The sequence below is a fragment of the Dreissena polymorpha genome, chromosome 6 (assembly GCF_020536995.1).
Source record: "Dreissena polymorpha isolate Duluth1 chromosome 6, UMN_Dpol_1.0, whole genome shotgun sequence".
Classification (NCBI taxonomy): Eukaryota; Metazoa; Mollusca; class Bivalvia; order Myida; family Dreissenidae; genus Dreissena; species Dreissena polymorpha.
This window is the reverse complement of record NC_068360.1, coordinates 26,180,586-26,202,357: the sequence shown is the minus strand read 5'-3', so window position 1 is coordinate 26,202,357 and position 21,772 is coordinate 26,180,586. Positions and strand designations below refer to the sequence as shown.

The 21,772-nt window shown below is 34.5% G+C and overlaps 1 protein-coding gene across 2 annotated transcripts in view; it reads right to left on the bottom strand.

The window, feature by feature from the left end:
• Positions 1–2,030: 2,030 nt before the first annotated feature.
• LOC127834644 (uncharacterized) overlaps positions 2,031–21,772 on the bottom strand; it is a 31,655-nt gene continuing 11,913 nt past the window's right edge. For both annotated transcript variants that reach the window (XM_052360659.1, XM_052360658.1), the window contains exons 2-5: positions 21,547–21,756; positions 19,917–21,213; positions 17,679–19,486; positions 2,031–2,973 (exon numbers count right to left, since the gene is read on the bottom strand). In XM_052360659.1, coding sequence (XP_052216619.1) covers positions 2,573–2,973; positions 17,679–19,486; positions 19,917–20,251 — 2,544 coding nt within the window. In that variant the 5' untranslated portion in view covers positions 20,252–21,213; positions 21,547–21,756 and the 3' untranslated portion in view covers positions 2,031–2,572. The remainder of the gene's footprint in view (positions 2,974–17,678; positions 19,487–19,916; positions 21,214–21,546; positions 21,757–21,772) is intronic.

Here is a 21,772-nt window from a genome sequence, read left to right as displayed (position 1 = left end):
AATGTAGTTAAATGAAAATCAAAATCTTTACTCATTACTGAGATATCCAAGTTTGAAAAGTGTTGCGTAAAAAAAGTCCAAGTGTATTTAGTGCGTATTCCATTGTAGCTGTGATGTCATTTAAAAAGATACTATATTGTCGTTGTAAAATCTTAGGTAACATTCTTATCTATTTCTTTGTTTAATTTTATTGAAAAACTTTTTTCATACTGATTAGATGCATAATTTAAAGTGTAAGTTTAAAAATGTAATGGCTTGATCCGTAATACTAATCGGATGATTGCTATTTCAATTCCTGGTTAATTTTATTTATAAAAAATAACGGCGGAAAAGTTTCCTTGTGTTCTTAAATGATCAATTGTTTAAGACCTACTGTGGTGTGGATATATTTCTGGGGCAGTTGTTTTTAGTCTTAAAGATTGTTTCCTATCTGCAAGTAATTTCTCATATCGAAATATCAAAAGGTGTCATTTTTAATAATTAGGACATGTTGCATTTGATCATTGTGGACCCAGCACTAAATATCCTGTGAAATTTTGAGTCCTTTGAAGCAGGTGTATAAGTGTAAAAGAATTCGATAATAAAACAAACATTGTGTAAAACGTTACATTTATGGCAACTTACAAATACCGCTTACATGTTTCTGCTTTTGTTACTTTTTTTTCAGCAAAACCCCGAAACGATTCTGTTAAAAATGTGAGACCCTTATATTTGTTTGGCTTCAGGTGTAATTGCATGCAATATGTGATCGCTGAACAGTAAACAAAAATTTGACCCCAGACAAAATTTACTGCTAAAGTCAAGCTATTTTATTGTGGGTCTTTTTTGCTCTTATTTCATCTCTATTTCAGTTTAATCATGGCTGTCAGATCATCTACTCGCTTTTCCTCAGAGTAGGCTTATTTAAACTGTACCAAGTGCACATACATTTCCAGTAAGTAACTAACAACGTCCCTACCAGAATCGGATATAGGGGAACTTGACTGTAGAAAGGATTTCATGACGAATCCCCACACAAGTAATCTGGATGTGCCGGGATTCGAGCTCTATGCTTTCATTATCGAATTTGGTTTGAAATCCTGAATCCTTCGGCAGTTTTTCATAAAAAAAATAGAGATAGGATGAAGGATCTACACGTGATATGATTTTAAAATAATACAATAAGTCAATAACATTTGCTCAAATCTTGATTATGGGCTGGATCTTATGGCGAGAGATTTTAGTTAAATAAAAACCTGCCTAAACAATTGTTCGGTAAGTTCATGAAATTGATAAACTTATTTTGTTTAAGTTACAAAAATCTCCCATCAATAGTTGCAATGCGGATGTTATCCTTTTTGGAAAAACGCGTCTCATGCAAATTATCAATCGTAGTCCCGTTCAGATATTTATAGGTGATACAGTATGCGACTTTTGTTCTCCAAACACGAGATGAAAAATAAAAAATATTTCATGAATAGATGTTTTATCAGCTAGATAAAATACAATCTCATCTTCTTGTTTTGGTTACACTGTAATATATCTTTCGGACGTGTCCACCAATATTTACAGCTTTCATTGCTCTCTATTGTTGCAATAATGTTCTTTTATTCCAGTGCACGCATTTTAATCACCGAGGACATCTTCAGAATAAGGATGCATTGATTCAAAACATGAACAAAGAATGCTCAAAAGTAACGGAAATCTTTATGCATATCTCTTTAATATGATTTAACAAAGACAATTCACGTTCTATATTGATACACATTTTTACAAAAGCATATGTATGTGTTAAACTGCAATACATTAACATACACCTTTAATTGACGTTTCGGCATAATGCCTTTATCAAAACATTGGAAATTATATGTTAACTACATTTTTACGTCTTTTGACTGCACAATTTAAATAACAAAGAAAAATGTTTTTAAACGTCAAATGACGTTGTACATGATGACGTCATAAATGGCGTTATTTAAAATGGCGCCAAAAAATGTAAAAATTCGCCAAAAATGAAATGACGTTAAACACGTTTCATTTCATTTTTGGCGAATTTTTACATTTTTTGGCGCCATTTTAAATAACGCCATTTATGACGTCATCATGTACAACGTCATTTGACGTTTAAAAACATTTTTCTTTGTTATTTAAATTGTGCAGTCAAAAGACGTAAAAATGTAGTTAACATATAATTTCCAATGTTTTGATAAAGGCATTATGCCGAAACGTCAATTAAAGGAGTATAATCAGAGAGTTATAATTATTTAATATCCCTTCGGATAATTCAACTGAGCATTAACATACATTTAAAGCAATCTAGCCATCATGTACACACAAAACATATTTAATGGCTTTCTCTGATTTATAGGGAAATCTCAGTAATTTGAAAACTATATTTCACTGTTTCGAACACTGTTTACTGTGAAATGACGTCGTTTTTTGACACACTTATGGTTAATGTACAAGCTCTACAATTTTCAGTGGTTGTGGTATAGGTGAAATCATATAGTTTGACTTACACAAATTAAAAAATATGTTTGACATTTCATATCAAGCCATATTCCATTTAAATATTGCAGAATAAATTGCCATTTCAAATATTTAAATACTTCATGTTAAGCACAAGAATGCTGTCCTTGTTCCACATTCCCACAATCAGTGAGCCAGTTTGTTGACTGAAGTAGACAGATGTCGGACTTTTGACTCCACCCTCTTCAGTCACCACCGTTGCCAGAACCTCTATCCCATGTTTGTCCACCTGGACAATTGAGTTTGAAGACAAGCCCCCACACACCAGAACGTTTCCCATGGCTGTTACATGGAGGCCATAAAGGACAGGTTGGGCTAATTCAGAACGCATCTTCAGTACGTTTAAATCCAGTTTGGAGATCACTGTGCAGTGGATGGTGGACAGCGTGATCAAATGGTTACTGTGATCATTTGTCAAATATATCCTGTCTCCATTTGGACTGACTGCACATGCCGTGACCGTTTCTGATATGAAATAAAAAATAACATGTTCAGTAACATTTGACTCAACAGGTAATCACACTTTGTATCCACAATATTTATGTTTATGTTATATCATGGCCAGATCCCCGGCCAGATCCCTATATTGTTCTGTTTATTGAATGTGGGTTGTAAATATAGGCCTTTATGCGGCTAGGACCGATTTTAGACGTCCGGCCCAGATCTGTCGTGTGCTATCGTTTATATCAATTCACATATCATGTATACTATTTTGGTCCTTCACTTAAATTTATTCAGAACCAGCTTTCCGTACTTTTATTTTCATCCACTTGATTACGCAATTTATGACGTACATCATGTGACGTAATTTCAACGACGAAACTATATGTATAGACTCTCTGGATTTAAGGACAACAATTCGGACGTGGAGGGGTTTTATTTAACAGTTAAATATTTTTTAAGCATCGAGCGATTCAAAAACTTATTTCGGATTTTGTTCTTGTCATGCATAATTGGCAGCTTCGATAGTAATAAAATTATTGTAATTTATTATTAAAAGAACCGGATTTAAGTTGCCATCGCTGTATGTGTGTCGTTTTCTATAAAATTTGCCGTTTGACGAATCTTGTTAAAGCACAAATAGAGGAATCAATTTAATGTACAGATGAGTTTCAGTTTCAATCGATATTTGTATTATCCAAAATGTTTGCTACGTGCCATTATATTATGTTCGATTCTTTCGTTGAGTTGTGGATTATTTTAATTGATCATCGTTGGCCAAGACTGAATGTGAACGCCATTTTGTTCAGCAAGCCACGTGATCCAATTCTTTTCTGATATGAAAAATCTGACCGACTCAGCGGGCTGATCACTCTGGATCAGCAGACGATTTATTTCATAAATCAATCTCTGGGTTAATGGTCGCCATCTTTCGAACTACTTTCAAAAGTACAACAACAACAATAACAGTAGAAGACAAGTTTAATTGCGAAACGTTGAAAAATTTAGTACATGTGTCACGGTTGTTGAGTGAAATAGTGTTATTTTCAACTGTGTATGAAGCATGTGAACTGGTAGTGAAATAACCGAATTGTTGGTGGAAATGGAATTTAGAAATATATCTTATAATTCATCATCGTGTAGAATTATCATCAGCATCATTTCTGTGGAACATTGCACTATTCAAAATACAAGTGTTTCAAAGATATGGTGCTTTTGACATAGTTCACTAACCATCAAGACTGAAATGATTCATGCACACAGGTAAAGTAAATAATTGAATTTGTGCAGAATGTTTATTTTTTACAAATTATTATTTAATTTGACCAATTTATTTAAGATTGAGTGCACTGAAACTCAAAGTCTAAAGCTTAGTAAGACACTTAAGCCAGTTTTCTGAGAAGAAACAATACTTGTTCAGAGTATAGCAGGCTCATGCGGCCTCTGGTTTATTTATTTTGCCTCGGCCTTTAACCTGGGTCGCTTTGATTTCAGGTGTTTAGCCCCCATATCAACAAGGCTCTTGACCCTATATGTAGTTATTCATATTGTTTAAAGATTTTGAGAACCCTCACTCGGTGCCAGTGGGGATAAAACAGGGACCTTCTTATAGCTAGATGAATGCATCAAATATGCCAGCAAACTCTACGATGACTTCCTATCACTTATAAATGACTTCTCTCTCCAACAAATGGTCAGTTTCCCAACAAGGTTAACAAACACTTTAGATCTGTTCTTTACGTCAAACCCCTCTCTCATTAAAAATGTAAAGTTAGTTGCTGGTATCTCTGATCACGACATTGTTCAAATCACTTCCGATATCAAACCCCGACTAAATCGACAAAAGCCCCGCACTGTACACCTATTCCTTAAAGCAAATTGGGTCAACTTTCAACAATACATTGTTTCTAGGTCCCCTACCATGTTCACAAATTACCAATCTAAGTCCATCGAAGAGCTATGGACTGAATTCAAGGACCTTCTCCGAGAGGGATCAAACCTCTTTATTCCCTCAAAGAGGTTAGGATCAAAACCCTCTCTTCCCTGGTTCACCCAAAGTATCCTAAGACAAATAAGAAAAAGAAATAAATTGTATGTTAAACAGAAAACTGGCAGTCCCAAGGTCAAACAACAGTATAGAAAACTCAGAAATCAGGTTAAAAATAAAATAAATCAGGCCCACAACAGTTACCTTGAATACGTACTCGAAGCGCAGTCCGGTGATCAAGACACCCCCCACATAGGTCAAAATTTCTCCCGTAAGAAGCTCTTCTCCACAATCAAAAATGCTAAACAGGATATCCAAGGTATCGCTCCTCTACTGGAAAATGATAATCTTATCACTGATAGCAAGGGTCAAGCAAACTTCCTCAATCGCCAATATCAGTCCGTCTTCACCCCAATGAATCCTCTAAAATTAGGTCAACTCTGTTTAATGAAAGCCCAAACCCTGTTTAGAAACACCCCTAAGACAAAATACCCCAAAATGCCCGAAATCTCCATAAGTGTAAGTGGTGTCCAAAAGCTTCTGTCCAACTTGCAGACTGGCAAAGCTTGCGGCCCTGACAATATCAAGCCTATTGTCCTTAAAAATCTAAGCGTACAAATTGCCCCCTTGGTTACCAGAATCTTTCAAAAATCTCTAGACACAGGCACTGTCCCCTCCGACTGGATCAAGGCGAACGTCACCCCCCTTTTCAAAAAAGGCGACAAAAGTAACCCTGCTAACTACAGGCCGATTTCACTGACATGTGTTCTTTGCAAAGTCATGGAACATATCGTCGCCTCAAACATCACCAAACACTTCCAGGTCAACAACATTCTTTTCCATCTCCAGCATGGCTTTAGGTCAAAACTGTCATGCGAGACACAGCTCATAGGACTTGTAGAGGACTTATCCAGGAACCTTATTCATGGTCAACAAACAGATCTAATACTCCTGGATTTCTCGAAAGCGTTCGACAAGGTCAATCACATGAAGTTACTCTACAAACTGCACCAACACGGCATCCAAGATAGCACATTACAATGGGTCAAATCTTTCCTTATAGGTCGACTTCAGTCTGTCTTGGTAAATGGTGACAATTCAGACGAGGTTCCAGTCACATCAGGTGTCCCCCAGGGCTCTGTTCTCGGCCCTCTCCTCTTCTTGCTCTACATAAACGATCTGCCAGAAATCATAGTGTCACAGGTCCGGTTATTTGCTGATGACACTGCTGTCTACATCACGGTCAACAATCCCACTGAACAAAATACCCTGCAAGAAGATCTAGATCGGCTACAAAAATGGGAACACACTTGGGATATGGAATTTAATCCTTCCAAGTGTACGGTTATGAACATCACCAGGTCAAAACGTCCCTACAAATCCACTTACACACTCCACGGTCATATTCTAGAAACAGTTAGTGATGCTAAATACTTGGGTGTTAGCATCACATCTGACCTCAGCTGGAATAAACACATAAACCAGGTTACTGCAACAGCCAGTCAAACACTAAACTTCATCAAACGAAACATTCCCATAAAACACCCACGTATTAGAGAATTTGCCTTCAAAACCCTGGTCCGCCCACAACTTGAGTATAGTAGCTCAGTGTGGAGCCCACACACACAACACAACATTAACAAGATCGAGATGGTCCAACGCAGGGCCGCTCGATGGGTTACAAATGATTACTCATATCACAACAGTGTCACACACATGCTAGACAAATTAGGGTGGCGTTCACTTGAGAACAGAAGGTATGACTCCCGGCTACTGATGTTCTATAAAATTGTCCACGGACTGGTTGCTGTACCAATGCCTCCCTATGTCACTCCTCCGACCCGGCTCACTAGACATTTGCACCCTCTTTCATTCAGACAAATCCCTACTCCAAGCAACTACTATAAATTCTCCTTCTATCCAGCCACTATTGTCCTATGGAACTCTCTACCAGCCAATATTGTACAGGCACCTACCCTGGACCAGTTTAGGCTGGGGGTGACCAAACTAGACCACAGTTTCTAAGCAGGTTGGCTGTTTTTAACCTTTTATCTGTATATTCCTTCTTTTAACTAACACTATCACCTTTGTTTCTATGTCTCACAAATACATCATGTATTACTTTTATCTCCTATACACTTCTTCCTTAATTTCCTAGCACTGACACGCACCTGCTTGTAATGCTAATTGTTGGCGACTAGCAGTATATATAGATAGATAGATAGCAACACTTTATAATCAATAACTTTATAATTGATGATTCTGCTCATTTAACTACATTACTAATTTACCAAAACAATGTGAAACACATTTTTATGCCCCCAAAGGAGGGCATATAGTGATCGCACTGTCCGTCTGTCTATCCGTCACACTTTGCATTTAGGTTTCGAAAAAATGCTCATAACTTCTATGTCGCTTCAGATGTAACATTCATATTCGGTATGCATGTGTATATGGACAAGGCCTTCCCATACACACACAAATTTTGACCCCTTTGACCTTGAACTTAGGGTCGGCGTTTAGGTTTTAAAAAATGCTCATAACTTCTATTAAAGCGTTTATCGGGGGCGTATGTCATCCTACGGAGACAGCACTTGTTTTTGCTACTGTCCTCTGCACAAACCATGATATAACTGCATATATGCATCCAACCAAATCAGTAAAACTATTTGTCACTTAATTACAGTAAACTTATTGCATGTTAACTTTTCAACAATATATATATACATGTATATATAATTATATATAACAGATTTTGAAAAAAACACACATCAAACTTCAAATTGTTTTAGTAAATTATAGGCTTTACTTGGTATTGTGACATTGACACCACTCATGCATGCGACTATACAATTATACAACTATGGAACACATTATTTATGAGAAATTCCAATACATCAACACATCGTCTCAGATTTAAGGCGGATAATCTAGTGCTTTTTTGCTGCCATTTTTACTATTACACATATTTTCATTTTATGTTATGATGCATTGATCTTGTTTCTAAATTAACCAAGCAATCATGTTAAACTTTTGAAGAAAGATGTTGTCTGATAAATATAGAAAATATAATCACTACAAAGTGAACAAAATTCAGTTGACTACTGTGACCAACAAAGATTTGCCAAAGAGCAATTCAGATCATGATTTAAATTAAATACAAGTAATATGAAAGTCTGCCTATTGGATCCCAGTTAAGACTTATTTGTCAAATCTGCACATTAATTTTCCCTTAGCCATGTAGAATTGGGGACTAAATACCATCAAGTCATGTAAAAAGGAGCAGGGTATAGCACGCTGCTATTGATCTCTTGAGCTTTCACATGAATTTTACGGGCAATTTTCATACAACAAATGATATTATATAGTGTAATGATAAAGCATTATGAGCACAAATTATATCTCTTACTAGTGGTGCAAAAATCTATTAAGTGTCACATTTCAAAAGAAAATTTATATAAAAAAGTATTATTAATTGTTAAAACGTTATAAAAGGTTATTTCAATTCACTAAAGCATTTAATTACAAGAACAAGTGCATTTTATGTCCATTACAATACATGTAACAGTATTGGCATTGTATTTATCTGCATTTGATGTATTTAATACACTTAAAAATGCAGACAAGACACACTTCTAACAAAAACAAATGTATTTTTTTCTGCATTTTTCCAGCATTAATACTCTTCAAGTGTATTTTTTATCATCCCAAAAACACTTTACCAGGAAAAAGGTATGTTATGTTTAGTTTGTTTTAAGTATATTTTCAAATGCATTAAGACACTCTTTTCTTTTGCAAAAAATGTTGAACAAAAACTTGAAAATATTTAATATACTAAAGTGATGTAATAATTAAAGTTTTGTATGAGCATCAAAAACAGTGTCAAATTCATACCAGTGCCTATTTAGTAGCAGTAGGCCTTATATGGTCTACTTGTGGTAGAAATAATGCATTTTGTATAATACAACATACATAAATTAAAAAATATAGCTGCCCATACAGTTCAATACAATGTTCAATTAACTACACTATGCAAAGTTGAAATATGACATCAAGCTTGGAATAATCTTTTCAATAATGAATAATATGCTGTTTTAATTTATAAGTGAAATAGACACTTGCATATAAAAACTGATTTTACATCAAAACTAAATGTTTAATTTGATTTTTAGCTCCACTGGCCAAAGGTCATGTGTCCATCGTGCATCCATGCATAAACTTTTCCTTTAAACATCTTCTCCTAAACTACTGGTCCAATTTCTTAGGAATGTTCCTGGGGTGAACCTCTTTCAAATTTGTTCAAATTATGCCCCTGGGGTCAAATTTGACTCTGCCCTGGGGGTCACAAAATTGAAAATTTGCTTAAATAAGGCCTATTTTGTGAAAAATTTCAAAATCTCCCGTCCATAACCATTGGGCCTAGGGCTATCAAATTTGGTATGTAGAGACATCTAATAGTCCTCTACCAAAATTGTTCAAATTATAGCCCTGGGGTCAAATTTGACCCTGCCCCGGGGGTCACAAAATTGAACATATGCTTATATAGGGTATATTTTGTGAAAACTTTACAAATCTTCTCGTCCATAACCATTGGGCCTAGGGCTACCAAATTTGGTATGTAGTGGCATCTTATAATCCTCTACCAAGTTTGTTCACATTATGCCCCTGGGGTCAAGTTTGACCCTGCCCCGAGGGTCACAAAATTGAACATATGCTTATATAAGGCCTATTTTGTGAAAACTTCAAAAAAATTCTTGTCCATAACAATTCGGCCTAGGGCTATCAAATTTGGTATATAGTGACATCTAATAGACCTCTACCAAATTTGTTCAAAATTAATCCCTAGGGTCAAATTTGACCCTGCCCCGGGGGTCACAAAATTGAACATATGCTTATATAATGCCTATTTTGTGATAACTTTAAACAAATCTTGTCCATAACCATAAGGCCTAGGGCTACACAATTTGGTATGTAGAGACATTGTATAGTCCTCTACTTAGTTTGTTCAAATTATGCCCCAGGGGTCAAATTTGACCCTGCCCCAGGGGCCACAAAATCAATTATATGCTTATATAGTGCCTATTTTGTGAAAATTTTAAAACTCTTCTTGTCCTTAACCATAAGGCATAGGGCTACCAAATTTGGTATGTAGTGACATGTTATAATTCTCTACCAAGTTTGTTCAAATTATGCCCCTTGGGTCAAATTTGACCCTGCCCGGGGTCACAAAACTGAACATACACTTATATGGGGCCTATTTTGTGAAAACTTTAAAAATCTTGTTGTCCATAACCATTGGGCCAAGGGCTACCAAATTTGGTATGTAGTGACATCTAACAAACCTCTACCAAATTTGTTCAAATAATGCCTCTGGGGTCAACTTTGACCCTGCCCCGGGGGGGGGTCACAAAATTGAATAAACGCTTTTAAAGTGCCTATTTTGTGAAATCTTTAAAAATCTTCTTGTCGAAAACCATTTGGACTATGGCTACCAAATTTGGTATGCAGTAACATCTTATAGTCCTCTACCAAGTTTGTTCAAATTATGCCTTTTGGGTCAAATTTGATCCTGAACCGCATGTCACAAAATTGAACATTATATACGCTTATATCTTGCTTATTTTGTGAAAACTTAAAAAATATTCTTGTCCTTAACTCTAGGACCTAGGGCTACCACATTTTGTATGTAGTGAGATATAGTAGTCCTCTACAAAGTTTTCTCAAATTATGCCCCTGGGGTTAAATTTGACCCAGCCCAGAAGGTCACAAAAGTGTACATGTGCTTAAATAGGGCCTATATTTAAGTATTTGCACATGCAGAGAAATTTGTTTCAGCCTTTTTTCAGCAGTGGAGCGATACAGGGCCATCATGGCCCTCTTGTTTAAATACTCAAAAAATGAAACCGGTTTCATGCTTGCATGAACACAGTTTATAAATGCTGTCAGAATTATAAAATATGTAAGTACTATAAATACAAATGCCAGGGAAAAGTGCTTTTTGTACTAAAAAATTTGAATGAATATTACAATAATACATTCTGAATACTTTAGTATGTAATAAACAGTTTTGTCTGAGAAAATCACTAAATTTTATATATTTATTCTAATTCAAATAAATCATATTTCAAAAACACATAATTACTTCAAATCCTTTCACACAATACTGAAAAAATGCACAGTTTCTGATTGTTATTGAATCTTTATTAATTTATACATGTACCATTTTTTTAATCTTGATGCATCCTCAATTGTATAATGCTCTGGAGGTCACTGGTGTGATCCCCAGTGTGGGAGCATTCTTAAGAAATCTCCAAGAGACACCCAAGTACTGGTTCTATGCCCAGGAAACGAACTCAAGAGCATTTCACATACATGTACGTAGTTAGTACTTTAAATTAAATCGAACTAAAAATGGGTTAAAACTAACAACTGAAACCCTTATTAATACATTTTATTTTTAATCAAGCAAATGTGCAAATTCATTAAAAATAATGAGTAAAATTTAAAAATTCTACTTTAAAGTAATCATGATAATTTAGATCTTCAGAATATTTAATGATGATAATGATACAATTATATATTCCCTAAATGATAAAAATAAAACATGTAATGTTAATTTTTGAAAAAAAAACGTTTTAATTTTATCAATATCATGGTAATTACAACTAGATACAGGCAATTAGATCAGAAACGTGCATTAATTATATTAATGAACAACCCAGACATTTGTAGTGATTTATGGTCACTATTTGATTAACGTTCTATACATGACCTGTCATAAAAGGTATTTTTAGCCAGTATTACAATCGGCAATGATAGTCTGTATTGCATACATATTCCAACGTCTATTATCGATTCGCTTCCTCAAACTGAACAAATATTTAATGTTTACATCGCGAAACGTAATGCATCCAGTTTCACTTTCGGTTTGGTTGGTTTTGTAAACACCGTAATTTCATCTTAAAAATTGGATGATAGGGTGATTAAATAATAATGGAAAAGTAAATCACTTGGATAATAGGTCAAAATGCAACACAAATGAACGTTAATAGTGCTATTAATATCAAAGTTTCGGTAAAAAGTTTGGCGCTAGTTCAACGCGCATCGTATACAGCCTCATAACAATAGACTGACAACCTTTTGGGTAGTAAAGTAGTAATACAAGGCAATATGGCGACCGTTAGCCACGAGGCCTATCTTACGGAGGAATCCGAGATAGCCGATGTATCACGATTGCGGGCTGATATAATTTATATTGGCCCGCTAGATATGAATAACTGCCCGTTCGCGACGTCATTTTGTTACTATCTATAGTAACGATATGTCATATATTATCAATATTTTGAGCGTGTGATGTACAAGGTTTGAAGAAGTATGAAATTATGTAAATAGGTTGACTTGAATCAGATAGTTTCCTTATCTATAAAAACTGACTAAAAATGAAAATAATGTTAATACAATTTGATGTATTAAAAAGTTCATGTTCCATTGTGGTTCTTGATTATGCCACAACCTGCTTAGAGTACGGAACATTTTTGTGATTAAAACAGCCGACTTGCTCATTTGATAGACCGTTTGACTGCATATCCAAAGATCACCAGGTCGAATACCTGCATGGCATTATAACTTGTGTTGGGATTGGTAATGACATTTTTTCCACGGCCTTTAGTGTGTCCTTTTAATTAAGAAATAATATTTTTCTATCATGGTTTGTTGTCGAATAACCCACAGTAAGGAGTATAGATGCGTAGGAATTAAATCACGAGTGCGAAGCACGAGTGATTTGATAACACGCATCTATACAACTTACTGTGGGTTATTCGACAACTAACCATCATAGAAAAATATTATTTCGATTCTAACACGATTCTAATTGATCTGGTTCAAGTTTTAGGACGTGAACTATATTTTTCAATACTCCGCCATTCTTAGTACAAAGTTCACTACTTAGTGACGTCATTGAATTGTACAAACATATGACGTCGTTTTCATTTACAAATATTTTGCAAATGACGTCACTTTCATTGAAAACAACAATCGTAGAAACTTAATGACGTCAAGTTTATTGATGCTACTGAAAAGCTTACATGCTATAAATGTTTTCTGAATTACGTTTCCTAACAAATAACATTCTTTGTAGGCGTGGTTATGCCAATAATCACCAAATATGCAATTAGTTGTTTCATTACACTTATATACATGCTACATTTATTACATTTCTTTTAGAGCGGGTTTTATCACGTGCATTTTACTGCAATATTTTCTTTATTTATTCGAAACTATTTTCGAAACATTAAGCTCCGCCCATAAGTTATTGAAGAATAACCCACGCTTGATTTCCTTCTTTGTCTATAGAAAACAAGTCACGTGCCGTGTTAGAATACTGGTTAACCACGCTTTTCTTATCGGTTTTGCGTAATCGTAAAAAATGTACTTTCAGTTTGCTGGTCAAGTTTTCTTTTCTTTCACATTTAGTTTGCTTTTTTTTTTACTTTAGAGATATTTATGTGGATTTTCCAAGAAAGGTAGAGTAGGATAAAGCCGGACTTCAGGGCCAAAATGAAACACATTTATTCAAACTAGTAATGCAGTCTTACAATCATGCATACACAAATCAAACATTCGATTTCACTAATACACGATTTTCCTAATACACAACTACACTGGGAATAAGTCAAATTTAAGGTAGAGCCTCTCGCATTTAATATGAATATTTATTTTCAAAACTGCAATCAATATATTGATTAAATGGTAAAACCACATAATTTATTCGAATGCATACTAGTAGTACATGTAAAACTTTAAAGTTTCTTGTCTTCAATAAAATTATACTAAATCAATTGTTTAATCATTGAAACAAGGATTTGTTGCTCGCCCATGTCGACTGGATTAATTTATAAATTAAGTTTTCATCACTACATATATTCAATATATGTCGAATTAGTTTATATGAAAGAATATGTACATTATAATATCTAATGAAAGAATAGACGACTGTGCTGTCTTGGGAAAGCTCATGTTAATTAGCCATTAACTGTACAACTGTTGTCTTTGAGGCCCAGAGGTTAAATATAAAGTATGTAACGTTCAATAGGTATACGAAATCTTTGGAATCAAAACTACGAATGACAGGGAAATATAATGCCCACATCAAATCTAGACTTATAGAACAAAATTTAGTAACAAACTTCTAAAAAAGATACTCAGGTGAGCGAACTCGGACCTTGTCGCTCCTCTTTTTTGCGTGTGACGAGCATAACTACCAAGTTATTGTGGGTGTGTAAAGAATAACTAGAAATATTGAGAAGATTTAAATGATACTCCGTCTAAAGATAAAGGGATCTGCGAGGAAGTGCAAGGTACAAAAATTGTAACAGTTGTTTTTCACCATTTTGGAAAAGGGGCCGGAGCTCTGTGGATTGGAAAAACTCGTATTGTATTGACCAACATTGGAATATTTAGTAGTTGTGTGTTTTGATGCTGGCAAATACTGTTCAATTTCGAATAAAAGTGTTTTTAACATTATATGTGATAAGGTTTAACAAATAAAGCTGGATAATGAATATTTTTTGGAAACCTTAAAGTCTGAAGTTGGGCAGTCATTTAGGACATAAAACATAACATGATATAACACTTCATAACATAACAAAACATAACATAAAACATAACATAACATAACTTTTTTATGATACTTATCCTTTGGCCTTACCACATTCACCTAAATTTAATAAACTAAATGTCTGCAAATTGCTTGAAGACTTAAAATCTAAATTCGTCATAGTTCCTGCAGATAAGGCTGCTAATAATGTTATAATAATATGACGAGTGTTTTATGTTAAAACTATTACATAAGAACTTTCACAAACTACATCATATTGTGATTACAATAAGATACCTAATGAAATTATTGCCGACCATATTGCCGAATGCAAATAATTAAATGTAATAGTCAATATTACTGACAGAAATTGCCATCACTTTGCTGGATACCTTAATTACATAAAACGCCATATAAAAGTCGTTTTATCGATAATTCAGTGTCTTGTACCACCAAGCAATTATCAGTGTATCTTACATCTGTATTGAGTGCTATTAGGTATCATATAGCTAAATACTGTTATAAAGTTTATGAAAATAGTAATATTAACCTATTTTGGTCAATAAAAACTCCTTAGAAGTAATTGATAAAATTGAAAAGAAAAAATATAAGGTGTCACAAGTAAGTACATGTACTTATGATTTTTCTACACTATATACAACGCTTCCTCACGCTTTAATAAAATCCAAACTTGTTTCTTTGCTTGAAAAAACTTTTGCTAGAGAGAAGTGTTCATATCTAGCTTTAAACACTAAAAAACATTTTTTACTAATCAGATATTAGATAATTACATCATTTGGACTTGTCTTGACTTTTGTGCAGCACTTACTTTTCTTCTGGATAACTTGTTCGTTGAATTTAATGGTAAAATATTTCAACAAATAATCGGCGTTCCTATGGGTACTTATTGTGCGCCACTTATAGCTGATCTTTTTTTATATTGTTATGAAAACGGTTTTATGTTAAAATTATCTAAAACTAAACAACTAGATTTAATTCAATGGTTTAACCTTACTAGCAGGTACATTGATGACATACTTAATTTAGATAACCCATTCTTTGAACAATATATTCACAAAATCTACCCGAATAAACAAGTCTTAAATAAATCGTGTAAATCCAATACAACGCTACGTATTTAGACTTACATCTTACTATTAATAATAATATGATTAAAACTAGTTTATACGACAAACGGGACGACTTTGACTTTGAAATTGTGAATTTTCCGTTCCTAGATAGCAACATCCCTAAAGGTCCATCCTATGGTATTTACATTTCGCAGTTGGTACGTTATGCCAGAGCATGTTCATGTATTAATGATGTTAATGATCGTAATCGCATATTAACAAAGAAATTGCTAAAACAAGGTTTTCTGTATCATAACCTTAGAAATAAATTCGCTAAATTTCACTCAAAGTATGGTGATTTAATTTCTAAATATAATGTTACTTTAAAATGGCATTTAACTAATGGACTTTCACACCCATCATTTTATGGAGATGTTTTGAAGCGTGTTCGCAAATTAAAATATCTTAAAGCAAATCTTAATATTAAAGTTTTCAATTTAATAAACTCATTTGTATGAAAAGGATATGATGTTAACGTACTTAAAAACACGTGCTTGTTAGTTTTCGATTCGCTGTATCTTTCTTCCCTCAAAATTTGGAATCATTAATGGTATTACCATTTTATACGTTTGATTCTTAAATATTTAATCACCGTAGCTGGTTTCATTGGTTATTCAATTTTACAGTACCACCCCTTTGATATATTTTTATTTTAATGTTACAGTACTGCCCCTGGATTTTGTTCACGTCATCGTGTCTTCGCTTGTCAATTACGTCATATGATACTCTCTCTCTGTTTCTGGCTACATTGATTTTTTTTACGGCATCGCTTTTATAATGCTTGATACCACATACTTTAACTTTTTAAATCTACATGCATAGGTCAGATCATCATCGCGCACATACAGGAAGAAGCAGCAATAATGGGTGTAAACGGTCCATATTGCATAGCTTGTTTGTTTATGTGACTGCACAAAAAAAAATCTTATAAAGTTTAATACGTTCAATTTTAATTATATTTTCTCTCTAACAGGCGTTTCGTGTTTGATTTTTTTGTGCAGTCACATAAACAACCAAGCTATGCAATATGGACCGTTTACACCCATTATTGCTGCTTTTTCCTGTATGTGCGCGATGATGATCTGATAAATTAACTTCATGACGTTATATTAAAAAAAATCTATAAAGAAGGAATGCAGTCGATACTTGTTCGTAGTTCATTTCATCGTTCCTCAAAAAGTTGTAATTCTGTTGCTCTGGTATCTTTCCTACTATCGAGTAAGTAAATGGTAATTAAATTGAATGCGTTTTAATTCCCTTTTATTATTGTTTAATTTGAGTTACAATGCTATGAGCTTAAATTTTATTTACACGTAAATGTTTCATGAATATTGATGGGCCAAGTGTGAGGTTGAGCGCCCTATAACTGGTTTAAACCCCCAATGCTTTGCATTGACACTTCCAAGGCGGTGACCCCAGCTATATTCTTATATGTGTTTATGTTGTTTTGTATTGTGCTGTTTTGTGCTGTTATGAACTGTTTGGGCATTCGGTCACTTGCCTTAAATAAAGGACCAACTAATTGATTATAATAAGAATTCAATACTGCTCCAGCAGCTGGAGTTTCACTTCTTTATATTGGGCGGAATTTTGCTTCCAAAGTTGACTTTTAAAAATAACAATTCCGATACTTTTGTCATCGACTTTTTTTGGAGTTGTTATCTTTTGATGTAATGTCTAGTGGTGCGCATAACTGCCTTAAAATATATTTTTGATAATTAAAGCACATATATAGATATTCGTTCAAATAAGCAACCTTTCTTTTTTCATTTTGCATCCAAAATAAACTTTTAAACAGACAAGACGCCGTAATTATTGCCCAATCATCATGAAACTTGGTCAGAATATTTTTTCTTGATGATATCTAAGTAAGTTGAGTTCAAAATTGGGTCATTTGGGGTCGAATACAATAATAAAATGTCTCGTTATCAAATCATGTGCTGAAGCTTTTTGCAATAATAAGAGCTTTACAATAATAGGTAATTATACAATGTAAAAACAATGTAAGAATTACCGTTTGTATTGCCAGAGTTATCCTCGTACATCTTCCACACCAATGTTCCATCCTCAGTGTAGAGGAACAGTGCTCGACCTGATGTTATATACAAATTGCCTTTGTGGTATGCTATGCATTTACATTCATGTTTGAGCTTTAGCTTCTTTTGAATAACAATCTTGTCATTTTTCACTCTGATGAACATGATTAGTTTTTTCGAAATTGACTTGCTAGATGCATATGCAGCAACAGCCGCCAAGCTGGAGCCAATACTGCATATGCACAGTGGCCTATCAGGCATGTCACAGTGGGCAACCACTTTGTAGCACTGATCCAGCAGCTTTACCTTCTTGTTGGAAAAGTCTGTGATGAGGAATTGCCCGGAAGCTGTCTCGCAGATACCTGTTATAACGGATACGTATAAATCACGTTTCATTGTAACTGAGTACTCTGTTGTTATTCCCTCAAGTGTGATGTAGTCTTGATCAGACTGTGGCGCTGGCTTGTTAAAATCACTGTTAAGGCTAACATGTTCAAGTTGACTAGTTAAACTTGATGCAGATTTGGGCACCAGTTTTGGCTCGGTCACATCGCTTGCTTTGCTACCATGGTTAAGGTGACGGATAAAACCTAATGTTTGATTGGCCGCCATTTTTGGTTTTGTACCATCACATGTTTTGCTATCATTGTCAATGTGACGGTTAGAACTTAACTCTTGATTGGACTCCTTTTTTGGCTCGGTGACATCACTTATTTTGCTACCATGGTCAAGGTTACTGGTAGAACTTAATTTTGGATTGAACACCACTTTTGGCTTGTTCACATCACTTGTTTTGCTACCATTGTCAAGGTTACTAGTAAAACTTGATTCTGGATTGGACAATATTTTTGGCTCGGTTACATCACTTGTTTTGCTACCATTGCCAAGGTTACTGTTAGAACTTGATTCTGGATTGGACACCTTGTTTGGCTTGGTCACATCACTTGTTTTGCTATCATGGTCGATGTGACGGGAAGAACTTGATACTGGATTGAAGATCAGTTTTTGCTTGGTAACATCGATAGTTTTGCTTCCATGGTCAATGTGACTGGTAGAGCTGTATTCTGGATTGAGCACCAGTTTTGGCCTGTTCACATCACTTGTTTTGCTATCATCGGCGGACTGGCTGATTGAAATGGATTTTGTGTTGTTAACATCACTTAAGAGTTCAATGTCAGCGTATTGAGATGAGCAGTTTACTGGATCATATATTTTTGGGTAAGATTTCGTGCTAGGCTCAGTTGATGATTGCCTCACGTGGTATACTTTTCCTAATCCTAAAAGAGTTGATAGAGTCTCTGTGAAATCAGCATCAGGTTGGAACTCTATTGTAACCTCATTCTTGCCAGCAATTCTTGTTATCATTGATTTTGCCTTTACCAAATACTTGTGACAATCTTTGTACGTGATAAATTGTAAAGTATCGCTCTTGCTGGTTATACGTTGCATATTATGGTGGGCATCATTCATGTCCTCAATGACCTGTTTACAGTCCAGGATGTCATCCTGAAGAGATGTCCTTGCATCCGAAAGTAAAGCGTCTAACTCGGTGACAGTATAACTTTCCAGTGTATCCAAATATTCATTGATTTCCTCTCTTAAAGTGTGGATTTCTTCCAGAATTTTATTGTAGGATGTTTCAAGTGACTGTATACTTTCCTCTAAGGCTTGCTTCTTCCTAGCCAACTTTCCATGTAAAGTTTCAAGTTTTGCTGTCAACTTCTCAACATCTGCTTTATGTTTTAGTGATGTCACAACATCAGATATCAATTTCACATGGCATTGTCTGTTTAAAAAAACAATTATGGCATTTTTAATCAGTACTTGTATTAACTATTAATATAATGGATGAAATGTAAAGATGAAATGCAAAGGTCGGATAAATAGTTGATTCTGATACTTACGTTTATATTTACTAAACATTTCCGGCAATAACTACATACAAAACGCAAGGACGAGACAATAAGCCTCAGAATAATTGATTATTTACCTCACTAGTAACCTTATATACATGAATGGGAACTTGAGCAAACGTGGGATAAAAATCTTTGTCAGGAAACTCCCATGAGGATGGGACTGATTTGGATCTGGGACCTACACTCTCCAGCCCATGTTCGTGGTAAAGCTGGCCCAATTACTTACACATAAACACTGGTAAGAGTTTGAAGTGGAGTCTTGCTGAATAAAGAATACATTACTGAACATTAAGTACTTACTGGTGGCTGTACACGTGACAGACTGTGCACAGCAGCTGATCATGGTCTTCACATACCAGCTGCATCGTCTCACTCTTGTGGTCTTGACATAGCTCTAATGCATAGTCGGTTCTCTTGGTGGTAAACCATTTTGTAGAGTTTTGTCTTCCAAACGCGATGTGTTTTTTGTACATGTTATTATGGTGTTTCAAACAATTGTTACAGAAAAACTTCGAACAGTTTTCACAGTAAACATCTGCCTCATTATTTATACCATTCTCATCACAACTTTCACAAGGATAGTCATGGGTTGTGTCTGATCCTTTGTAAACTGATGTCTCAAATTCAGATGCCATGTCCGTGAACTAATTGCTGAACGATGTTTATTAGTATATGATATTTATATTTTTGTAAACCTCACTATCAACATTGAGGTTTTCAATTCAACTGAACTGCAACTAATCAGTAACTGATAATGTGTGTAAACTTGATTATGAATGATACTAGTCTTATCTCTATTCACGTGATCTGTACAGTGACCGAAGCATGTACGTTCGATTTTTACTGATAAACTTTTATATTCAAATGCTGTGATGAACATACAATTTGAGTGGTTTTCTTACAGCAGATCCAATGTTTTTTTTATATTTTTTTACCTAGACTTCTGAAGATAATACATAAAAACAAGCACTCATCAATATGGGGTTGTTATACATGTTATATTAAGCACGTAAAACTATTCGCTATAATATAGTTTTTGTTTCTATTATTTTTTAGCTCTACTAGCTCTACACATGGGGTATATTAAAAATTATATCACGATCGGGACATATTGCGTTCCACCGTCATGGAATATAAAAGTTATGCAGTGACGAGTATGCAGAAAATAAACATGGGAGAGTCACGTGAAGTATAATAATTTGACATAATCATTGATGACGTCACAGAACATGTAGGTACCTCTCTATATACGGAACCGGTATCCTCTCGGTTATCCATAGCTTTAAAATCTATAATTAATATTTTCCAATTAACAATTGCATATCACGTGTAATTATTCAATTTCTTTCTAATTCTCTGTGAGTGTTTCTTTAGGCCCTGTTTAATTAAACATCATACATAATATTCACAATGTGCAAGTTTGTCTGATACATCACTGCTTATTTTTTTAATGATGGAATCATGTGCTTACAAATAATAACATGTATAACGTTTTGCAATTTGAACAAATAGACATTTTACAAAATGCTGGTTTTACTGGTCTGAAGAACTGTGTCCTGAACAACTTCATGGATCTGTAATGTCACAGTAGTCAACACTGCAAGATAAAAATGAGGATGAATGAACTAGGGACAGATAACGCTACTTTGATGAGAACAGTAAGCAACACTGTAGATAATAATAATATTGTTATAATATTAACTAAGGGGAAAGAAAGTCAGGAATAATAAGTTTTCACATGGACATATTCGGATTTGTTTTTAAGCTAGCATGTTGTAAAAACGATAATTTGTAAACATTTTAGTTTATTAAAAATAAAAGTGTGCAGATATCTTCTATTCATATTTAAATTTGTAAAAACAGTTTAGACCTATCGGTCTCTTGATGAAGTTTACAAAAAGGTCAAGTCTACATATTGTAACCGACTTACCGTTACATTAATGTTCTTAAACTTGAGCATTTCTGGACTTTTCTATGGTGATGTCATATTTCAGTTGATGGGACTTGTTCACCGATTGATGAATTGATGAATTGACAATTTGTATCCCACCACAAACAGTAGCTGGAATGGCAGGCTATATCGGGATCTTTTTGTTACAAGGGTCTATTGGTCTATCTGTATGTTCGTTGACTGTAACTTCTGTGGAACAAATAAA